A 21871-nucleotide genomic window follows, 5' to 3' on the forward strand; every position below is an offset into this window, starting at 1 on the left:
TTATGCTAGTTTAGGTGAACTGATATTTGAACCTGGTGACAAAGAGGCAATAATAGCAGTAAACATCCTTGACGACACAGTTCCGGAGAAAGAAGAATCCTTCAGAGTCCAACTTAAGAATCCAAAAGGAGGAGCAGAGATTGGCGTCAGTGGTTACGTGAGAGTCACTGTTCTCTCGAACGATGATGCCTACGGAGTTATAGCATTTGCCCAGGTAAAGTGACTGAAGACTACACTTTAAAGTCAAAGCTGTCAGACTGAGAAACTGGTTTCAATCAGCTGTTAGGGCATGAGTGACACTTGGCCTGTTTTCAGTCTTCTCCCTCCCTTGCCTCCGTCTCACTCCTTATCCTGTCTTCTAAGGTGAATTCTGATGTTGCAGTTTCTAGAATTAGACGCTGGATTCTGGAATACCACATCACCATTGTTCTTGCTTGTTTAGTTGTCTTGAATATATAACACATTCTGCCACGCACCGCGCCCCCGTGTCTACGCTCTGTGTGCTATTACCCAGTTACCGAGCTTTGGGCAAGGGGCTGGAGGTTAAAATACACAGACACATACAGACAGAGAGACAGCGACACGGGCCATCCTTGAATTCCTTAAGAATGCCCCTTTTATTGTGTTCAGGGGCAGATTATATAGAGATAGCCATGCCCCAGCCAAACCCACCAGAAACCACTCTCCTGCCATCAGGAACTCCTGAAGGTCTCGTGCTCAGAGCAGCTGTAGGCACTCAGATCAGGGGATTACAAGAAATTCAGGATCTGGGGTCTCACTGTTCCCAACATCTCCCCCCTAAATTTTTTTTAAAACAGAAGACCCTCCTGACCACACAGCCTTTAGTCATTTTGATTGAACCTGTACTCTTGAGAGAGTGACAGCATCTCCTCAGGAGAATACTGGCTTTTAGGAAACACAAGAGAGCAACTTAAGCCTGTAAAACAGGTAGATTCAAGTATCCCAGAGACTGTTGGTTCCTCATACAATTTCCCACACACCCTCTTCCCCTCAAGTGAACAGAGGTGTGTGACCATATCAGGGTCGGACTTTTAGGAATGGCTTTGCCATGACCCCAGGAGCAGTCAGAAACCACTGCTCCTTCAGCAGTCCCCTAAATAACATATCCCAGCTGCCAAACTCCTGTGGCACATTCATTCTTGTCAGCTGAGTGCATGAAGACACCTTCTCACTCGTGCACCTCTTTGGCTTCCCTAGCAGCCCAGCTGATCCTGCTTGTGCTAAGTGACCATATGCTGCATTCTCATGGGTTGTCTGATCTTACACAGGATTTAAAGATGAATGCCCATGACAACAGGCGTTAAGGTTGCCAGCAGTAGGGTCCCCAGTCACCACTGAACCCATCCTCCCATTTGAGCTATGGTGTTCAACCATCCCTTTGGCTAAACAGTACAATCTGGTGTGCTAATTGTGACATTTCAACAGTTATTCAAGTAACCATTGAGTTGTTTCACCACATAAGAGGCATTAGCAATATTAACAGACGTCATACTAATGGAATAATGAACAAGACATTTGTTGTACTAGCCATAAGTCCACCTGCTCCTACAATAGAACAGTCACTTGATTTAAATTCGTTCTGCCACAGACTCTTCGGTGTGCAGAGCCTAGAACTGCCACTGCCCCTCAGCACCCGCCTCCTGGAGCCGCTTGGCCTTGGAGCTGCCACTGCTCACACTCTACTGCAACATTTCAGGAGGTCTCGGGGATTCAAACCACATGAATCTTGAATAAATCCTTAGGCTCTCATTGTCTGTGGAGACAAAAACAGAACCTCCTTTCCAAAACATCAAATTCTTAAGCCCATATTTTAAAGTCAAGATACCTTTCTTAGCAGTTCCTAGAATCAAATGTCTTTCTCCAGTCCAGAACACAAAAGACAACACAATCAACATATCATACATCTGTATACATTTATCTTTTTAAGCTATATACATGCTTTCTATCTTTTCCCAATACATACGTCCCCTCCAGCTGGGAACAACCATGTTCGTTTACCCCTCTTTCTTGGTTGGACTTTGCTGCCAACCCGAGCGAAGGATGTCAGGATTAACCATACCCCCATCCACCCTCACCTTCTGAGGGCAACCTCTCAGCATTCCCTAGTTCCCAAATCTCGGCTGGGACCTCCAATTGCCGATATCTTGGTGGAGACCTCCAATTGCCGCTATCTCGGTGGAGACCTTCAATTGTTTCTAGACTTAGACGCTGGATTCTGGAATACCACGTCCCCATTGCTCTTGCTTGTTTAGTTGTCTTGAATATAACACATTCCTATTTGGTTTTTTCCCAGTATTTTGCTTCAGGTATTATTGTAAAGAAAAACAAATTTTTGAATAAGAGGGTAATGGTGAAAAAAATCTAGATACACTTCATCGTGTGTATGTCACGCATGTTACATATGAATGTGACATCAGATGGGGTAGTGGGAGGCTTCTAACTGTACAGTCATTGTGGACATGTAGATAGATGCCTTTGCCTCGTTTTCTCAAGGAAGGAACTTTAAAAATCTTGTTCTCCATTTACGTGGGCTTCATGTTTCTTTACCAATGAGAAGAAAGGCATTCATAGTGTTATTTATTACTGTCTTCAACATACATTCAGATGTATTAACTTGTTATATTAGCAGAGCTACCATACTTTCTCCCAAATCTCCCATGTATGAGGAAGGTCTAATTCAGATGGCTTTAACCACTAGGAACACAGCAACAACAAAGGTGGACTTGGAGCTGGTAAGTTGGTTGCCTCTTACTCTGTGTCACCATGGATCAGACTGGGCCAGTGCACATCTCCATGCGTCATTGGAAAGCTGCGTCCTCATTCTGCCTGCTTGAAAGCTCCTGTGATCGTTACAGTGCTGTTTACTATTCAAGTCCAATCCGTGACAGAGAGACGCTTTCAAGGCCCTATGACTCAGCTTCAATGACTCACTAGGGATTCCTGCAGTACTGGGTGTCCAGTCTTGTGACTTTCTGTTTTTGCACACACACATATACATACACATTATGTATATGTATAATATATATTATACATGCTTTATGTAATTACATCATTACATCATATATTACATATATATGCTATCTGTAATATATTATATATGTATTATACACATATATATGATATATAAGCAAATATTTATATATAAATACACACATATGTATATATATAAACACAAAAGTACACACACACACACACACACACACACACACACACACGGGAAATACTGATGAGTAAATCCCAGAAGAAGCCAGGTGTATTTTTCCATGAGCTGTTTAGCCTTGAGGTCACAAAGAATGTATCAAGCCAGTTTTCCCTAGCAATGAGTTGTGTTGTTGTAACACTTACAGAATTTGGCCATTCAGAGAATCTTAGTACAGGCTCAAAGTCAGGGTTCTCATTGCAAGCTGGTCATGTAGTCATCCTCTGCCTCACACTTACTAAAACTTTAGATTGCAGAGGAAACACAAAAGCCAGCATAAACCATAGACTGTATTATTTGTGTAAACTGTTTGTATAGAGGAACTTCTTATCAGGTCAGGGGATGGAAGGGACCTCTTGGAAACCAAATTCTTAGATACCAGCTGATGGTCAGCCTTGTGAGATTTGCTCTTACAGGCTAGCCGCCAGACCTGCTGTGTTAGTTAGCACTAGCCTCTCAATGATAGTGAATTTAGCCTTTGGTGGATGGAACACGAGGAGGTGTTGAGAAAGTGGCATGACATTCCAGTCCGTGACGTGTGTTTGAAAAGGATCACGCTAGCTATTGTATCATGAGATTGACATTGTTCTGAAGCCACTGGGACAATTCAGTCATTATCACATGATGGATCTGGGGAAAGCATGAGTTTACCCTTCACTTCTTAGGGACAACTGTAGGAAAAGCTGGTTGAGGGATGAGGGTTGTGCATAATTGTCTGATGGAGGATTCTCATTGGCTAATAAACAAACTGCCTTGGCTTTTTGATAGGGCAAGATTTAGATAGGTGGAGTAGACAGAACAGGAAAAAGGAAGTGAGGTAGATGGCTCAGACAATTGCCCCGCCTCTCCTCTCTGGGACAGACTGCCCTTCTGTCCAAGATGCTCACATTTCCACTACCTTTTTCAGGTCCCTCCCCAGATGACACCTTAGCAGAAAGGGCTTGTGTGGTTGACCACTGGCGCCCACCATCTAAACCTTCATGTCCTTCCCTTTTTTCTTGAGAACACTTAGAGTTGGATCATTTATCTGTTTCTTTTCATTAAAGTTGAAAAGTACATGAGCCGGCATCTGCTCTGTCTATAGCTGGGCAAGGAGGTGGAGCCTGCCATTGTACAGGGGTGAAGACAGCACTCACGGGGCTTCCTGGTGCTTCTGAAATATGTGAAGGGCAAGGCTGTGGATAATGAGCTGAGAACTTGAGAGCGGACAGACTCCATAGGCTCCTCCTCTACTCCCACCACAGCCTCTTCAGGAAGCTGGTCTAGATACAGGAAACCCCTGTGGTTTCATCCTTGCATGTGGGCAAGATTGGGAGTTCCTGGGAGCCACTCAGTGCAGGTTGCCTGCGTCTGGACAGCCAGCCGCCTTTTGGATGTGGCAGAGTAGAATTTTTGGCACATCTTCTGGCTGTATGGAAACCCCCTCTTAATAACCATCAGTAATGAAGAGCATAAAGCCAGGGAAAGGCTTATCATTTCTGAACAAATTATGTGCATGTTTTAATGTTTTGTGAATCATTTTATCACCTTGAACACAATTTTGTTACTTTGAAACGTGTAACATAACACTGAACAGCTGTATGAAATTTCCTTGGGTTGGCTCTTTTCAAATTAACATTTCTATAAGCATTTTGGAGGGGTCTTTTCAGATGGCCATTGTTAAAAATACATGGGAACTCCTACAGAAAAGATTTTTTTTTAAAGCATCTTTATTCTCAATATGATTGCCTTATTGAGAAATCAAGGGGAGGGATTTGTGTCCAAATTGCATGTCAGTAGCTACGAACGTGGCTGAATGCAAAACTGTAATTTACTTAAAACATTATGGGAGATTTTTAACCAACACAGTTGTACGGTTCTTAAGTGTGGACTGTGTAGATGATAAGTTCATGTCATCGCGCCTAGTAGCTGGACATGTGTGAAAGTATTCTTTCTGAGGAAAAGTTCTGTAAAAAGCTAGCATGAGGTGCTGCAAGTAGTTGGCAGAGTGATAGTCACGGAGTGGTAGACATTGGGATCGAAGCAAAGAACCAAGGCTAGGAAGGACAGGAGGAAAGAAAGGAATCAAGACAGCACACAGGGGGATTTTTTTTTTTTCAGGTAGGAAAAACAGTTGCATAGACCACTAGCTAAGGAAAGGAGAGGCACCAGAAGAAACAGGTCAGCTAACTGAATAATTCACAGGACGTGATTTAAGTGTGAGACACATTAACAAGTGATCAGAGATCAGTGTCTCAGTTCTCTGAATGTTGTTGACCTTGGGAGGGGTACTGGAGACTTCTGCGCCTAAGTCTTAATATGCTAGTCGGAGAGGGAGACCCAGAGAGCCTTTCCCCAGAGGCAGAAGGTTTTCCAGTTCTTTTACAAACCTTTCAGTGCTATGTGTATCGCTTTAAAATGACAAGTATGCTGGGTATAAGAGTAATATCTGCCCATTGAGCAAAATGTGTCAGGAAGACAATGCAGTAAGATGACTGGTGTCTTGTGACTTCAGGTTATTTATGTACTTACTGTGGAGAGAGTTGCACTGTAGTTTGGGTCTTCCTGCCTCCTGGGCATTACAGGCCTGAGCAGGACACCTTACACCAGGACGCTGTCCACAACTGTTGTTCCCCTACATTTCGTGTTGAACTTGGGAAATATGTAGCAACACAAAACAAGGAAGAGATTGCTTCGCTGTTTCAAGGAACCCTTGTGCCTCTCCATGTGTTTTTCAGAATTCATTGCATAAGCAAGTGGAGGAAATGGAGCGAGACAGCCTGGTAACCTTGAATGTTGAACGTTTAAAAGGAACAAATGGTCGCATAACTGTAGCGTGGGAAGCAGCTGGAAGTATCAGTGATATATTTCCTACCTCAGGAGTGGTATGTATTTTATAGAACTGTAGAAGACACTAATAAATCATGGTTATCATTCACTGATGCTTGCCACCATTTCCTGCCTGGTGGAAGAAACGTTAGAGTTTGACCATATAAACACTGGATTCTCGCTTATCACCATAGAGTGGGATACAATTTAAGGCTAGATTTTTTTCTATAAAAGAAAAGCTATCTGTACATAAAATGAACCCTTTTGAGGTTCAGTACATGAGTTAAACAAATTACATTGCAGTGTCTGGAAGATAAGTGAGCCAAACTGAGAAGGAAATGTGTTAAGTCAGGAAAAGGCAGAAACGGTACTTAGCGGGCAAGTCTGTGGGAAGTCTATGGGAAGTAGGTGGAAGAAACGGCCAATGAAAGCTGTGGGCAGAAGCAGTTTCTGTTTGCTGTGAGCAGACCTTGAGGTGAGAGCCCTGGGCAGGAGGCTTGCGTGAACTAGTCATCTGCAGGTGAGGAAGTGTGGGGGGAAGTGTTGAAGTGTTGGTCCATGAGGGGTCCCTTCCGGTGTCATACAGGGAAGCGGAGCACGCGAGGAGATAAGAAGGAAATCCTGGTCCAGATCATCAACCTGGATCAGACTTCCGGGTGTCTAATAACAGGTAGTTTATTTCCAATATGTTTAAGCCCAGCATAATTTGGAAAAAAATGTTTCCTGATGTAATACAATCCCCACTGCACACGGAAGCATAATTACATTGAAACTCAACTAGGTGTCATTTCCTCCAAGAAGATGGGTTCTAGAGATGCATTAGCTGTATCAATTTAGAGGCCTACGGGTCTGGCCCGGTTTCCGCCATATAGATAGCATAAGAGCATTTGGACTATTAGCCACCTCCGGTCCTGGTTGGGGGAACTTGTGGAGCCTCTGGCTATCGGCCATTTAGATTACTAGCCACCTCAGGTCTTGGTCTTCAGAGCTTGATGACCAACAGATAACACACATCACCAGGCAGTTCATCTTTTTCCATTCTCAGCTTTCTGGGCGGAAGAACAGGTTTTTCTTCTTTCCTATTGGAAAGACAATCTTGTGTGCTTAGCATTCTTGGTTTCTCTGGGCTCAAGCACCTTAGTGTTCAGTGCCCAACAGATCTAAAGGTGATTGCAGTTCCAATGGAGGTTGATACTGGGGGAGAGATCAGTGTCTTAGCTGGTCCTTGGCTGCCATTCCAGTTTCAGGCCTCATCCATTGGCATCCTGTTTTCCACAGTTATTGGTCCTAGGGTGCCTCTAGGTGGGGGTTGACCTTGATTGACACCATTTGCTGAGGCTATGGACTGTCTCCAAATGTAAACACAGAATTTGCTGTTCCCACTAGTTGAAGGATGGGCTCATCGAGGTGTCTGGGCTGAGAATCACGTTATCCATCTCTCAGATTAGTGTAAAATTGATACTCTGCTTCAAATATGTATCAGAATGACCAACAGGACAGTTTTAACTATTTGTGGGAAGGGCCACCTCATGTGTTTCTGGGGTTTCATAGGTCAGGATTTTATCCAAATATTTCTTTGAAGAATTATTTAAAGGAGCATTTTATGAAATTATCTCCTGGAAAAAGAGTGTGTAACAGTTCAGCATTTCTAGGTTCTTACTTTTTCAAAGGTGATGGGCATTTCAATGTGTTAAGGATGTCTTAGCAGTCTTTTGTATTTAACACTCAATTCTATGAAAATTACAAAAACTACTAGCTGTATCTCTGTTTCTGTGTGCACTGAATTATATCTCTCTAGTTTATTATGTGAATATGATTAAGATTTGAAATTTATAATTGCCTATTTCCTTGACATTCTTTTTGAAAGAGTTATCTTTATGTAGTGTAGGAGTCAGTAGATTGTTTTTGTAAAGGGTCACATAGTAAATGCTTCAGAATTTTTTCTGCTTCTGCTTCTTCTTCTTCTTCTTCTTCTTCTTCTTCTTCTTCTTCTTCTTCTTCTTCTTCTTCTTCTTCTTCTTCTTCTTCTTCTTCTTCTTCTTCCTCCTCCTTCTTCTTCTAAAAAATAACTACTTTGCTTTTGTGGCACAATTGTACCAGGTAATATAGAAAAGTTATTACAGGTAGTGACTGCTCAATCAAGTCTGTTTGACTGCATCCCAATAACACTTCATTTATATAAAACGGACTTGGCTCATAGGAGAGCTGGAGGCCTCAGCCTGCAATGGCAGTTTGAGTAAATGATTTGGAAATGGATATTAGGATGAATGGTGTAGGAATAGCATCGAGAAGTGGACAGATCCCCATCAGCAAGAACATCAGATGATTTCAGCACATTTGAATCTGACACCAGATAATGAGAGCAGAGGAAAGAAGAGGTTGTAGCTTCCATCTCTGCTGTCCTCCTCTTCTCCCTTGAATCAGTAGTCATTGCTACATGGCGCATCCATCTGCAGGGTCAACTATGGCAAAAACTTTGTAGATAAAAACATTTAAACTTATAAACCCTTTTTTTATTTTCCAGAGATTTAACATTCTATCTATCTATCTATCTATCTATCTATCTATCTATCTATCTATCTATCTATCTATCTATATTCCCGAGAGACTGTGTCCTTTATTTTATAATGAAAAGCAGGCACCAAGATATGACAATTTGGCTACAAGTATTAACTTGAGTTTTTGAAATGTTTTAATATAAAAGATCTTCTAGTTTTAATATAAAAGACATTTGATTTGTTTGTAAAATCATATTATGTTGCAGGATCATCTTTGATTTATAAATTGTGGTCATATTAAAAGAAAATAATAGATTGACATTTTATGGTATGATGTTAATCCCAATATGAGCCAAGCTATATATATATATATATATATATATATATATATATTATATATAATATATCTTTTCTTTTCTTTTCTTTTCTTTTCTTTTCTTTTCTTTTCTTTTCTTTTCTTTTCTTTTCTTTTCTTTTCAGATTTCATTCACAGAGGACCAGGCACTATCTACAATCACTCTGACCGTTCTTGCGGATGATCTGCCAGAGCTATCTGAGGTTGTGATTGTGGCACTCACTCGGATTGTCACAGAGGGTGTTGAAGATCCGTCAAAAGGTGCTACTGTGGATGAGAACAGAAGCAAGTCCGTGCTAACCATCCTGCCCAGTGACTCGCCCTATGGCGTGGTTGGCTGGCATACTGATTCTCTCTTCACTAGGGTGCCAGAGCCCAAAGGTAAGTCCTGGTAAAGGTTTCTTAAGTTCTAATAAAAAGTTTCTTTGGACATTTTGATTATAATATTTGAAAGGAACATAAATTTCCTTTTTCATGTCTTTTTCAGCTTGATAGGCCATATTTCTTTTAATATATTTTAAATTGTATAATTATGGAGTCCCTTTGCAGTGATGGTTACTAACGCCCTTCTGATTCCCAGAAGCATACTTTGGTGGTCACTCCTACGCTGCTTTCCCAGCATGCTTTGGTGTCACTCCTACGTTGCTTTCCCAGCATGCTTTGGTGTCACTCCTACGCTGCTTTCCCAGCAGGCTTTGGTGTCACTCCCACGCTGCTTTCCCAGCATGCTTTGGTGTCACTCCCACGCTGCTTTCGCAGCAGGCTTTGGCTTTTACCTCCCTTTTCATTGTTTCTTGACTTCTCCCCTTGCCACACCCAGATTTCCCCTGTGTTGTTGGTAGGTTTAGGGAACAGTCAGCTACAGTGTGGATGGACTTGGTGCTGTGGTTTTAATTATGTTACCTCGAAAGGTAACTGCAGTGATTTCACCCTGTGATGTGTGCCGTGGCCAGTCCTTAGAGAGCTGAAATGTTCACCTAGCTAACTACTCACATCCTTTGCTGAATAAACATTCTAATAGGTTATGGTCAATGAACCTATTGAAATAAAAGATTATATATAATATATATTTAAGATGAATTTACAGAATGGCTTGAAAAATTTCAGATAAAAATGTACAGATGTCAGATTCCTTTCCATCACAGAGCTGATGGGAAGTGTGATATGTAGTTATTTTTCTGGGCCCTTGTCTATCTGAATGTGCAAGACCCCAAAAATATAAACTTTAATAAAATAATGTTTTCAGTTTCAGTCAATAAACATAGTAATTTGTGGGAATTTCATTATCATTTTGATAAACACAATCATTAGAAGCTTAAACTGGTGAGAATACTAATAAATATTTTTAATGTTTTATATAACAAATTATTATAAACTAAGAAATGAAAAGTAATGGGTTCTGGGAGACACTTTGAACCTTGTGACTGACACTTCACTACAGAAATTAAAATCACTCTTCCAGTGATTAATTAATTATGTGTTTTTAGGTACTCATTTTCAGAAAATTTCTGAGGATTATGCAATTATCGCCCGTGTTGTACCCCCATAGTTCACTTCTGTAAGGCTCCCTCAGGCTTTCTTCCAGTGTGTGACCTGTAAAACACTGAAGGCTGCGGTGGGGACAGAAGGCTGAAGCAGATTAAGGCGGGAGCGGATGGCGACTTTGAACACAGCTTTTGGGGCAACGGAGACAAAACAGAACTCTCCATAGGATGGTGTCCTTGTGTTATGTCTGCTTCCTTAGCTGTCCAGACACCGTGCATTCAGCCGAGGTGCTTGGAACAACATTAGCAGATCACAGAACAGCTCACTAACTTGAGGCACGTTTATCTCCTAGAGAACACCACTGTTCTCCAGTTACGTGTCATTCGAGACAAAGGACTATTTGGGGACATTTCCATTCATTTGATGGCAAAACCCAACTTCTTACTGCCCATCAATAATCAAGCTACTGAGAATGAAGATTATGTGTTGCAAGACCCAGTGATAATAATGAAAGAAAACGTAAAAGAAACTCATGCTGAGGTTGCCATTTTGCCAGTAAGTATAGATTATAATAAATATATGAGATTAACTAGCATGTTTAAAACCATAAAACTGTAATTCTCTAATAGTTAAAAATAAAAATAAACATTTTATTATCAGATGAAAATATGACAGGCAGTGTATTTATTGTGTTTGCTTTAGAGTAGGAAAGATTCGGATGCATTTGAAGTACTGAATTTGGATTGTTTATGTGTCTGATTGATTGGTTACACTACAAAGATAATTGGGTAACTGCTTTAATAATGGAATGATTTAAATCTCCAAATATTGTTTGCTTGGCAGAAGAGAACTTTGATTTCATGATGCAATGACTTCAATAAGAAGAACATTTAGATGGTTTAGGTCTAACTTTTGCTGACTACATCTTATTCCCTTTTCCATTCTCTGTGTCAGGAGGAGAGGGAGCTAGAGATGCAGAAACACAGAGGGACCAAGCAGGGAGATACACATAAAAAAGGAGGAAAAAATCAGAGGTGCTAGAACCGCTCTTGCTGTCCAGAACGCCATAGTAACATGGGATATCAGAGCTAACTTGCTTGCCTAGCATAATAAGGCCCTGGGTGTGATATGCAATGCCATAAAATGTTTAAGTAGTACGTTTGTAAATAACAACATGTGATGTTAATGACAGTATATATCGGACATGTAAACATATCATGTGTCATTAAGTAGATGCAGTAATATTTGTATTCCTGTTAGAAATTTTAATGGTTATCAGTTACCTTTCCCGTGGAGAGGACAAGAGGAAAAGCCCATAGCAGGAGAGAGTAGGGATCACTGTCCTTTTATTTTCTGTTTGTCACTTCTACATCTTGATAGTTTCTATTACTTTCACACAAATAAAGTAATTTTTTCAAAGTTAACTGATATTTGCTTACACCTAGATTTATATCTAGAACTTTCACTTTTAAAATACTTGTAAGTTTATCAAATTTTCCTAAATTTCTTTCAGAATGTTGTATATGTGTGATGTCTTCAGTAGAGTAAGGTCACAATTGTGGGACAGGACTGTAAACATTGCTAAGGCAGCAGTGGTGCCTTTGAGAGGTCATCATTAGTCTTAAAGATATCAAAGATTCTGAGGGCGCCCTGAGAATGTACTGGATGCATTAAAATATGACAAGAAATTATGTTTATGTGACAGAGGCACCAGTCCTGTATAGCAAGTTAGTTGCTTGCTGAAAAGTATCAGGTTTACAATGGAGATGGAATATTGTTTAAAAATATAATTTGGAGCTGGTACAGAGACTGTGGCAGGGCCACCCAGGCCCACAGACTTGACACCAGCCTAGCTAGGCATCATCTTAGGAGCCAAACAACCACATAAAGCATCTTCTGTCCCCACTTCCCAGGACGAGGCTGCTGAACTGGAGGAAGGCCTCATCGTTACCATCGCTGCAGTGAACTTGGTGAACCCCGACTTCCCTGCGGAGCAGCTGCATGTGCGGAGGCCACGGATGGAAATAGCAGAGATAATGATTGCAGAAAGCGATGATCCCAGAGGGATCTTTACGTTTCACATCGCCAGAGTGAGATGCAACTTCTCGTATTTATAGTACTATAAGTAAGGCTGATCTGTGCTGATTTGGTCAGTGCCTTTACAGTTTGTTTTTGCAAAGTAATTTGATTTGTTTGTAGACATGTATACGAAGATAGGAATTCAATTTGTATTATGAATCATTTTTAGTTCTCTGAGCAGAGCACAGAATTCCATATTACACAATTACACAAGTTTTTCATTACATATTGTTGTAAGTTCTAAGCACTTCTTACACACATGAGAATAATAAATTGAACAAGTTATTGCCTAGGAGAGTTTTGAACTTGGCTTGCCTTTCAATGTCTGCTCGTTTTGAAGGGTGTTGGTGGAGTAGTTACTGCTCATGAAGTGCCTCCACCCTTGAATGTCCTTCAAGTTCCTGTCACCCGGCTGGCTGGAAGCTTTGAGACCGTGAACGTTCACTGGAAAGCAGTACCAGACAGTGCTAGCCCAGAAGACTTTCAGCCCTCTCATGGGATTCTCCAGTTTGCAGATGGACAAGTATGTTTATTGATGGTTTTGCTTTGCTTCAAGCATTTGTGAGCATCTACCAAGTGAACATGCATTAGTGACTGATAAATGCGTTCTAGTCTGTTTCTTTATCAAGTGAAACTTAATCTTATTAATTACTATATAGTCTATTAATAATCTCAGGAAGATAATTCTTTTTTTTTTTTTTTTTTTTTTTTTTTTGCTTTTTTCGAGACAGGGTTTCCCTGAAGTTTTGGAGCCTGTCCTGGAACTAGCTCTTGTAGACCAGGCTGGCCTCGAACTCAGAGATCCGCCTGCCTCTGCCTCCCGAGTGCTGGGATTAAAGGCGTGCGCCACCACTGCCTGGCGGAAGATAATTCTTTTATAGTTTTTAATGAAACATGCTTGCAATGTATTTTAATCCACTTTCCCCTTCTCCCTGCCTCACTCAATTCCACATGCTTTCCTCTCTTTAAAAAACAAAAATCAATAATCCCAGCACTCGGGAGGCAGAGGCAGGCGGATCTCTGAGTTCAAGGCCAGCCTGGTCTTCAAGAGCTGGTTCCAGGACAGGCTCTGTCCTGTCTCGAAAAACCCAAAAAAACAAACATCAAACCAAACATCAATTCCAAAAAACAAAGATCAAGAAACACATACAAAAGCACAAAAATGGAAACCAAAGTATACAAGCAAAAGATTAATATGAGGAAAAACGCCCAAAGCGTAATAGGACAAATCGCACTGAGTTTGTTTTGTGTTGGCCAACTTCTCATCTGCAGGGGTCCTAACCTGAAGCATAGGAAATCTACCCTGTAAGATTCCATTGGAGGAAACTAACTTTCCCTTTTTCTGTAGGTTTCAGTTGTAGATAGCTTCCTGGATGGGGTCGGGGCCTGTGTCCACTTCTCCCTTTCAGCTCTGGGGCTCTGTCTGCCTTAAATCTATGTAGGTCTTGTGCATTCTGCCACTATCTCTGTGAGTTCAAACGTGCATCAGTCCTGCTGCGCCTGGAAGCCACTGTTTATCCTTAAAGTCAGCATCATCTCTGGCTCATACACTTTTTCTGCCTCCTACAGAGAGAGAATTCTAAAAGACAAGAACCCTGCCTTTTTTTGAACTTCTCTCTGATTTGAAATAGACGTTAGGTAGTGGGTAATAATAGAAGTCAATTATTATTGACTACAGGTTCTTAACCAAATCTTTTTTAAAAATGCCCTGATATACTAGTCTCTTCCCAGATTTAGGTCCTCTATTTATTTTATTTTTTAGTATTCTTAACTTGATATTGTTTTATATTTATTTATTTTTAATGTAGAACATGAGCAGTTGCAAATTTATGTAATTAGTTACATAATTAAATAATACTCATTACTCTCTCAATCTCCCTGCACTGAAACTTTTCTTCCTTCCTAAGTCCCGCTGTTACTTTGTATCTTTTCCTGTGCGTGGCACACCAAGTGTGCTCAGGTTGCTTGCATGAGCGTGAGTGGGAGGTTATTTCCTCCAGCATGGGTTACTTTTCATTGACAACATCACTGAAGAAAGTGACAGCCTTTTCCCCTGGAGCCATTAATTACCTATAGAGCCTCAGGGAGGGCTGGGACTTTGGTCCCTCTCCCACCTGTGATGAAATGTTCATGGCCTAATCTGGTGCAGGTCTTGTGTGGGTGATCCGATCACATTTTAGCGAGTCTGTGAGCACAATAGCCATACTATGCCCAGCATTATTCCGTGGCATGCCTCCTGATCCTCTGGCTCTTAAGATCTTTCTTCCCATTCATCCATGATGCTCCCTGACCATGGAAGGGGAGATAAATATGCACAGAGGACTGCACCTTATATTAGCATCTGTTTTTGTTGTTCTGACCAGTTCTGAGTCTTTGACTGACTGCTGCCTGTGGTTTTAAGAAGCTTCTTGCTGTAGGGTGAGAACAGAACTAAGTCGTGGGTATTTAGGAGCAGTTTAAATGTCTCTTTAGCGAATAGCAGTATGTTCTACTAACAGGCCACAGCTGCAGGCTTTTGGACAGGTGTACACTACCAGGCATGGCTTTCCCCCCTGGGAATGTGCCTCAAATCTAATCAGGAGGCAGTTGGTTGGTTCTGTCCTAATCAGCCCTGTGTCACCAGTCAGATCAGTACTGTGGGTCAGTTCTGCAGTTAGCATGGTTTCCTCAAGGCAGAACTGGGGACAGCTCTTCTTCCCAAGCACTCTGCCTTGTGCTCTGGTACTGTGAAAACTAGCCAGAGGGAAAGGGATTTCCTGCTTAGAGGAAGCTTGCTTTCTGTCTTCTGTGTCTTCAGTGTGTGGCTGATTTCTGTGTTCTGTATCATTAGTGAGTGGATGGATTTCTGTGTTCTGTGTCTGCAGTGTGTGACTGATTTCTGTGCTCTGTGTCTACAGTGAGTGGCTGGATTTCTGTGTTCTGTGTCTACAGTGTGTGGCTGGATTTCTGTGTTCTGTATTTATAATGTGTGGCTGGATTTCTTTGTTCTGCATCTATAATGTGTGGCTGATTTCTGTGTTCTGTGTCTTCAGTGTGTGGCTGATTTCTGAGTTCTGTGTCTACAGCTTGTGGCTGATTTCTGTGTTCTGTGTCTACAGTGTGTGGCTGATTTCTGTGTTCTATGTCTACAATGTGTGGCTGGCATCTTCAGCGATAAGTTCATACCATCATGTCCTAGTGGATAACCAATAACAGTGACCACAGGTTGTGTTGTTTTAGAGACCTCCCTAGCCAACAATTTGAAGGAAAGTAGCCTCCACCTGGTACTGGAACTGTTAATAACCTGTGGTGACTTCGAGGAGGCACAATGTACACCTATACTGTTTTTCTCAATTCCAATTCCTTTTAAGATGTTATATCTTCTAATAAGCTTACAAAGCAGCAGGTTTTCAGTGTTTTTCCATGTGCTCTGGCGTTGGTTACTCCTCTCTCCTATGCCTTCTCCTCTGCACCCCACGCCTCTCTACTCTTAAATTCCCCCCTCCAGTCTCTGCATCCTGACGATTTTATGTGTTCTCTTCTTGTTCCCTTCAGGTCCCCCCCCCCCCTACTGTTTAGCAGTTGCTTTCTGTCTCTCGGCCTTCTATTATAGGCACTACAGGTTAAACACACTACTCAGAATATGAACCAAGCCCACATGTTAGAGAGACTATACAGCTCATCTTTCTAGGCCTGGACAGTTTCACCCAGTATATTTTTAGTTCCATTTCCATACAAGTTTTATAATTCCAGTTTTGTCAATGAGTAAAATTCCATCACGTTTGTGTTGCACATCTGCATTATCCATCCATTGATAGCTATCTAGGCAGGTTCTATGTCCTGGCTCTCGTGAATAGATTAACAATGAATATGAATGTATGAGTATCTCCTTAGTATAATATAGACAGAGCTTTTGAGGTGTGTTCTCATGAGTATAGCTGGGTCATATGGTCGTGCTATTTCTAGCTCTTTGAAGCATCTCCATACTGATTTATATAGTGTGTAAACCAGCTTACATACCTACAAACAGTATATATGATTCTTCTTTTTCTGTATCCTCACCAGTATTTATCATTATTTGCTTTCCTTTATTACAGCTATTCTGATTGTACTAAGATGAAACCTCAAAATAGTTTTATATTTCCTTGTGGTTAATGACGTGAATGTCATGAATGTTTGTACGACTGTGTTACTGGTTTGTGCATGTGTATGAGGTTCCCAAGGAAGCCAGATTAGGGCATCAGATCCCTTGCAGTTACAGGTGATTATGAATCACCTGGCTTGGGTACTGGAAGCCAACTTGGATTCCCTCAAAGAGCAATATGTTCTGACCATCACTGAACTGTCTCTGCTACACACAGTGATTGCTTTTATGATCCCATTTCCTATCATGCAAAATTAATATCGGGCATACTGGGTTTTATACTAGTGTGATGGTTGTTAGGAATTGCATGCCATTTAGAAAATTTGTTCAATAATTCATTACCTTTATATCACTAATAGAACAACCTATATTTTATTAAATATGTAATTTATCTTGAAAAATTATAGCTCTTAAATTTCTAACCATGAAGTACTATATATACATTATTTTAAGTGTATTATGGATACAATATGGAAGAATCTATTATTTTCTTTTCTACTGTGTTTTGTTTTATTCAACTAAAATAATTAAAATATATTAGAGGAAACATTGTTACTATATTACATCTACCCCCTTCTCTAACTCTTCCTCCCCTCCCCTCTCTTTGTGTTTCATAGGTCACTGCTCTGATAGAAATAACTATAATTGATGATAGTGAATTTGAACTCATGGAGACATTCAGCATCGGCTTAATGAGTGTGACTGGTGGTGGCAGACTAGGTGATGATGTTGTGTTGACTATTGCCATACCACCAAATGACTCTCCATTTGGAATGTTTGGATTTGAAGAGAAGACTGTAAGTTAAATATAAAACATTTTCTGCCTGGAGAAAGAATCAAGCAGAAATCCTTGAGTGACTTGTAATAAGCTAGCACCTAGAGGACAGGAAATGTTTGAGAATGGTGTTTCTATAATCTTGTATCCTGAGATTGTTATTATTTTGTGATAATTCCAATCACATAATATTTCTAGGAATATTGGCACATATAATATACTAATTGACATCTTCTAGTACACATGATTATTTTTCATTTAATGTAATTGTAATTTAATTTTTAAAACTTGAACAGGGCTAGCTGCTTACATCTTCAACTGGTGAAAACTTATAAAACACATTGACTTGTGACATCATCGAACTTGAACTTGTACATTGAAATCTGTATTTAAGCCACCCCTCATTTTATGGATGAGAATAATTTCATGGTTTATTGTTCAGTCCTTCTGTTAGTAAAGACTTTTTGAGCTTGTGCATTCAGTTTATCTTAGCTGCTGCTATTAGCATTATTATGCTAAACCTCACTTAAGCATGATTGGAGAATTAATCTATGAGCCTCCAGTAACTATTTGTCTTACTCCAAAAGTAACATTAGACACCCAGGTCCTATTGTAATTCTTCACAAAACAATTGCAAGGCACAAATGAGTTGCTGTGTGTAGCGCATGCACATGTAGGATTTGCATTCAGAATGCAGCTGATATTTTTACTCTTGGTAGAATTGGTACTGATTGTCACTCAGTCCTTGGCCTTTGCTTTCCTCATATCCTGTCTTTCTTACCACAAAGTGTCTTACTCTGCAGCATGAATGTGAAACATATAATATCGTGCACAGCGAGTGGTATTAATTGGTGACAGATTAGAAAGAAAACCGAAAACATTGAGAAAAGATTATTAATATAAACCAGTCAAGATTAAAGTGCTCACAAGGGCAATGTGTAAGAACATAGACACGGGATATCTACGTGCATATTCAAAGCTAAGAAGAAAATATTCATGCAAGTTTTTTATAATTCATCCCTTTCTTCATTGTTATATAATATTTCTGGTGCCTATGTAGTGACATGAACAGTACTTGGTGTGGAGGCAAAACACTTGAGTTAGATTTGAGACTCTTTTTATCCAAATATGTGTACGTGTCTGATCTTGGAATTTCTATGATTTCTCTGGGCTTAAATAAAATGAACTGTGCAAAAAAATAGCACAATAAAACCTTAATAAATACCAGTTATTTCCAAATCTCTGTTCTTGATTATAACATGGAACCTAGTGAACAAAAAACCAAGCAAACAAACACAAAAACAAGACTGTTGTGTTTGGTGAGTTTCTGTGTTCAAAATGGAAAGCATTGTGTTCCATTTCAAACCTGTGTAACTGAGTAGTATGGATTCCCCTTGGCCTTTGCTGCCTCAGGTGAGCATGCAGAATTCACTCATACCAGAACATTTAATAAGGACTTAAGAATAAGAAATGCTACTGCTAGGAAATTCATGTAGTAAGTCTCCTGTAATAAGGTGGAAGGTGTCTCAGGAGAAGAGTCAACGGGGGCTCCGAATTCAGATGCCAAGAGCGTACATAAAAGTCAAATCTGTGGTAGAAACATTTATAATCCCAGTACTCTCATGGTGTCTTAGTTATTTTTCTGTAGCTGATAAGAGACACCATGACCAAAAACAAACAAACAAACAAACAAACAAACAAAAAACAAAAAAGGAAAAGAAAAAAAGCAAAAAAACAAAACAAAAACTTAGAAAAGTTGGGGACTTGCTTGTAATTCCCGAGGATGAGTCCCTGGCCATCACGGTGGTAATGTGGTAGCAGGCAGACAGGCAGGGTGCTTTTGAGAGCTTATATCTAATTCACAAGCTGGAAGTAGAGAAATAGAGACCTGTCCTGGCATGAGCTTTTGAAACCTCAAAGCCAACCTCCCAGTGACACATCTTCTCTGAAAAGACCACACCTCTTCATCCTTCCTCAAACAGTTTCACTAACTAGGGACCAGAGATTCAAATATATGAGCCTATAGGGGGCCATTCTCATTCAAATTGCAACATATGGAGAGGTGGAGGCGTGTGCAGAAAAAGTCCTGGAAGTCTGTTGGTTAGCTAGCCTGGCGCATGCAGTGGCAGGGCAACAGAGGGAGCCTGTCTCAAGCAAGGTGGAAGGCCAGCACCAGTGCCCAGGGTGTACTCTGACTGCTGTGCTATATAGTGGGACATGTACACCTGCTTTCACACACAGGAATGCACACACTTGTGCTCAGCGTACACTCAAAACATCTAAAGAATGAGAGAGGGAGAGAGAAAGAGGGAGAGACTATGTGTTCAAAACTATTTTATTAATTTGGACTCTCTCTTTGTCCCTCCAATCAAAATTGTTTTTAAAATACCTTCTCTTCTGATAGAGACAACCAGCTTAATAAACATCTCAGTGCACCAAAGATGGTAAAAACTGACCATTCAGGATAGTCTATAACTGCAATTCTTGGGAAACCTATATGCTATAACAAAGAGTCCCCAAATCTCAGTTCCTTTATTATAAGCATTTGCCTCTTTGGGCAAGAGTTTCACAGTAGTGTGCCTATTTTTTGGATAGCTGTGGACCCCTTTGCTCCAAGTGGCACAGCAGGCATAGGATTCCTCCCATCTCTGCATACTAGCTTTTTAAAGGCTTGGGGCATCTTCTCTGTTTGCCTACAAATGGGAAAAGAGCAGACGTGGAAAATTGTGGGCAGTTTGAGTGGACTAGCAGCTACAATCTCTTCTACCAATATCCTATTGACAATGCAGTCACTTTGCTCCACCTAATTGCAAGAGAAATTTGAAATATCAAGTCGCCTAATGTCTAGGAAAGTAAAGAAGTGGGTCTGAGAGAAGTCTTGTCCCTGCTACGTGTTAGTACGTCATGAATAGAATTTTAAATTCAAACTACATTGATCACAAACAATAAGATTATCTCTTCCATTTTTTAATGTGTTCACCTTACTGGCTTTTAATTTTTTCAGGTAACAGTTGATGAATCGATTTTGTCTGATGATCCGGATTCATATGTGACGCTGACAGTCGTCCGGTCCTCAGGAGGCAAAGGAGCTGTCTCTCTTCACTGGGCTATAGAAGAGAAGGCCAAAGATGCTCTCAGTCCTTGGAATGGGACACTTCGCTTTGATGAGGTATGGTCAGGCTCCAGTTCCTGTACCTTTGTCTTCTTTTTCACAGACTGGTATGGTTTAGCAATTTACATGCTAGTGTTCAATATTATTTCTGTTTTCTTTAATTCATGAGCAAAGAGAGGAAGTGGGAGGAAACAAGGAAAGAGGGAGAGAAGAGGAAGGGGGTATCTGATTGCAGAATTCAGACCCCGTCTCTGTAACACAGTCCCAGGCACCTTCCACATTCCCCTACTGCCTGAACAGCTTGAGTCACCCAGACCAACCGAACATCAGCGCGTCATTCCTAATGCCAACCTTTCTGCAACCATTACATACATTTTATCACTGAGTCGGATTTTCTGTTTACTTTTGAGTGTGAAGAACTTCCACAGTGAGTCAAAACATTGATAGTGCAAGTCTTTAAGACAATATCAAATCTACAAACATCTAGCCAACATATTAAATGCACACCATAGTCACATAATGTGAAAGAATCTCAAACTTACAGACTTACATTTTGAAAGCCGTTAACACTTTGATAACACGATTGAGATACCGCCTCAGGCATCCACTGCCGAGATGTGAGGTAGGGACACACTCAGGAGGACTGTCTCTGCTCTTAGCGCGACTGTCGTTCTGCTTCTCATTAGTCATCTTTGCCTTCTGCCTGCTCCTGCTGCCCTTGCATCCCTGTGCCTCTGAGAAGAGCACCCGGGTTCTCTTTTGTAGCATGGACCTTTGGATACGCTGCTCTTGACAGCTCCTCCCCTTTCCCATCAGTTCTCTGCCTCCACTTCACAGTGTGCAGCTTCATGTGGATGAGAATTGGTTCTGCAGTCACATCTTTAAGATTGTCATTCATCTATAGCCATGTGTAGTATATAGAGCTATTATGATGAATCCAATTTTACAAAGAATGTATTTTTTAATTATGTGAGAGCTTCTAGAAAAATATGATGTCTTGCCTGTGTCTCGTGGGAAGCCTCTAAGTCCTGGGGTGTGGTGGTTCCCTCTCCCACTGTGTTCTCGTGGGAAGCCTCTAAGTCCTGGGGTGTGGTGGTTCCCTCTCCCACTGTGTTCTCGTGGGAAGCCTCGAAGTCCTGGGGTGCGGTGGTGTCCTCTCACTCCAGTCACCTTAGTCTTAGACCCCTGTGGTGTCTCCACACTTAAAGATGCAACATCTTCCCCAATCAGCCCACTGTCAGTCCAGCCCAGAGTCTCTTCCATGTTTATGTTTTTATTATAATGGCCATGTGCTCTTGGTATGAACCTCAGAAGTTCAGAGGGATGGAAAATAAGCAAAATTCCTCCACTCCTCTTGTGACGACCACTATTGATAGTTTCTTTCAAAGCATATGTACCTTCTTCTTCCACACACGA

General features: G+C 40.9%; 1 protein-coding gene across 1 annotated transcript in view; it reads left to right on the top strand.

Annotated features, from left to right (window-relative positions):
* Nucleotides 1-21871, top strand: part of Adgrv1 (adhesion G protein-coupled receptor V1) — a 536429-nt gene that overhangs the window by 143318 nt on the left and 371240 nt on the right. Inside the window, exons 52-59 of the mRNA XM_038323536.1 lie at nt 10-214; nt 5938-6084; nt 9007-9262; nt 10719-10921; nt 12280-12456; nt 12786-12968; nt 17186-17365; nt 20348-20512. Of these exons, the coding sequence (XP_038179464.1) occupies nt 10-214; nt 5938-6084; nt 9007-9262; nt 10719-10921; nt 12280-12456; nt 12786-12968; nt 17186-17365; nt 20348-20512 (1516 nt within the window). The remainder of the gene's footprint in view (nt 1-9; nt 215-5937; nt 6085-9006; nt 9263-10718; nt 10922-12279; nt 12457-12785; nt 12969-17185; nt 17366-20347; nt 20513-21871) is intronic.

Source organism: Arvicola amphibius, chromosome 3 (genome assembly GCF_903992535.2).
Source record: "Arvicola amphibius chromosome 3, mArvAmp1.2, whole genome shotgun sequence".
Taxonomy (NCBI): Eukaryota; Metazoa; Chordata; class Mammalia; order Rodentia; family Cricetidae; genus Arvicola; species Arvicola amphibius.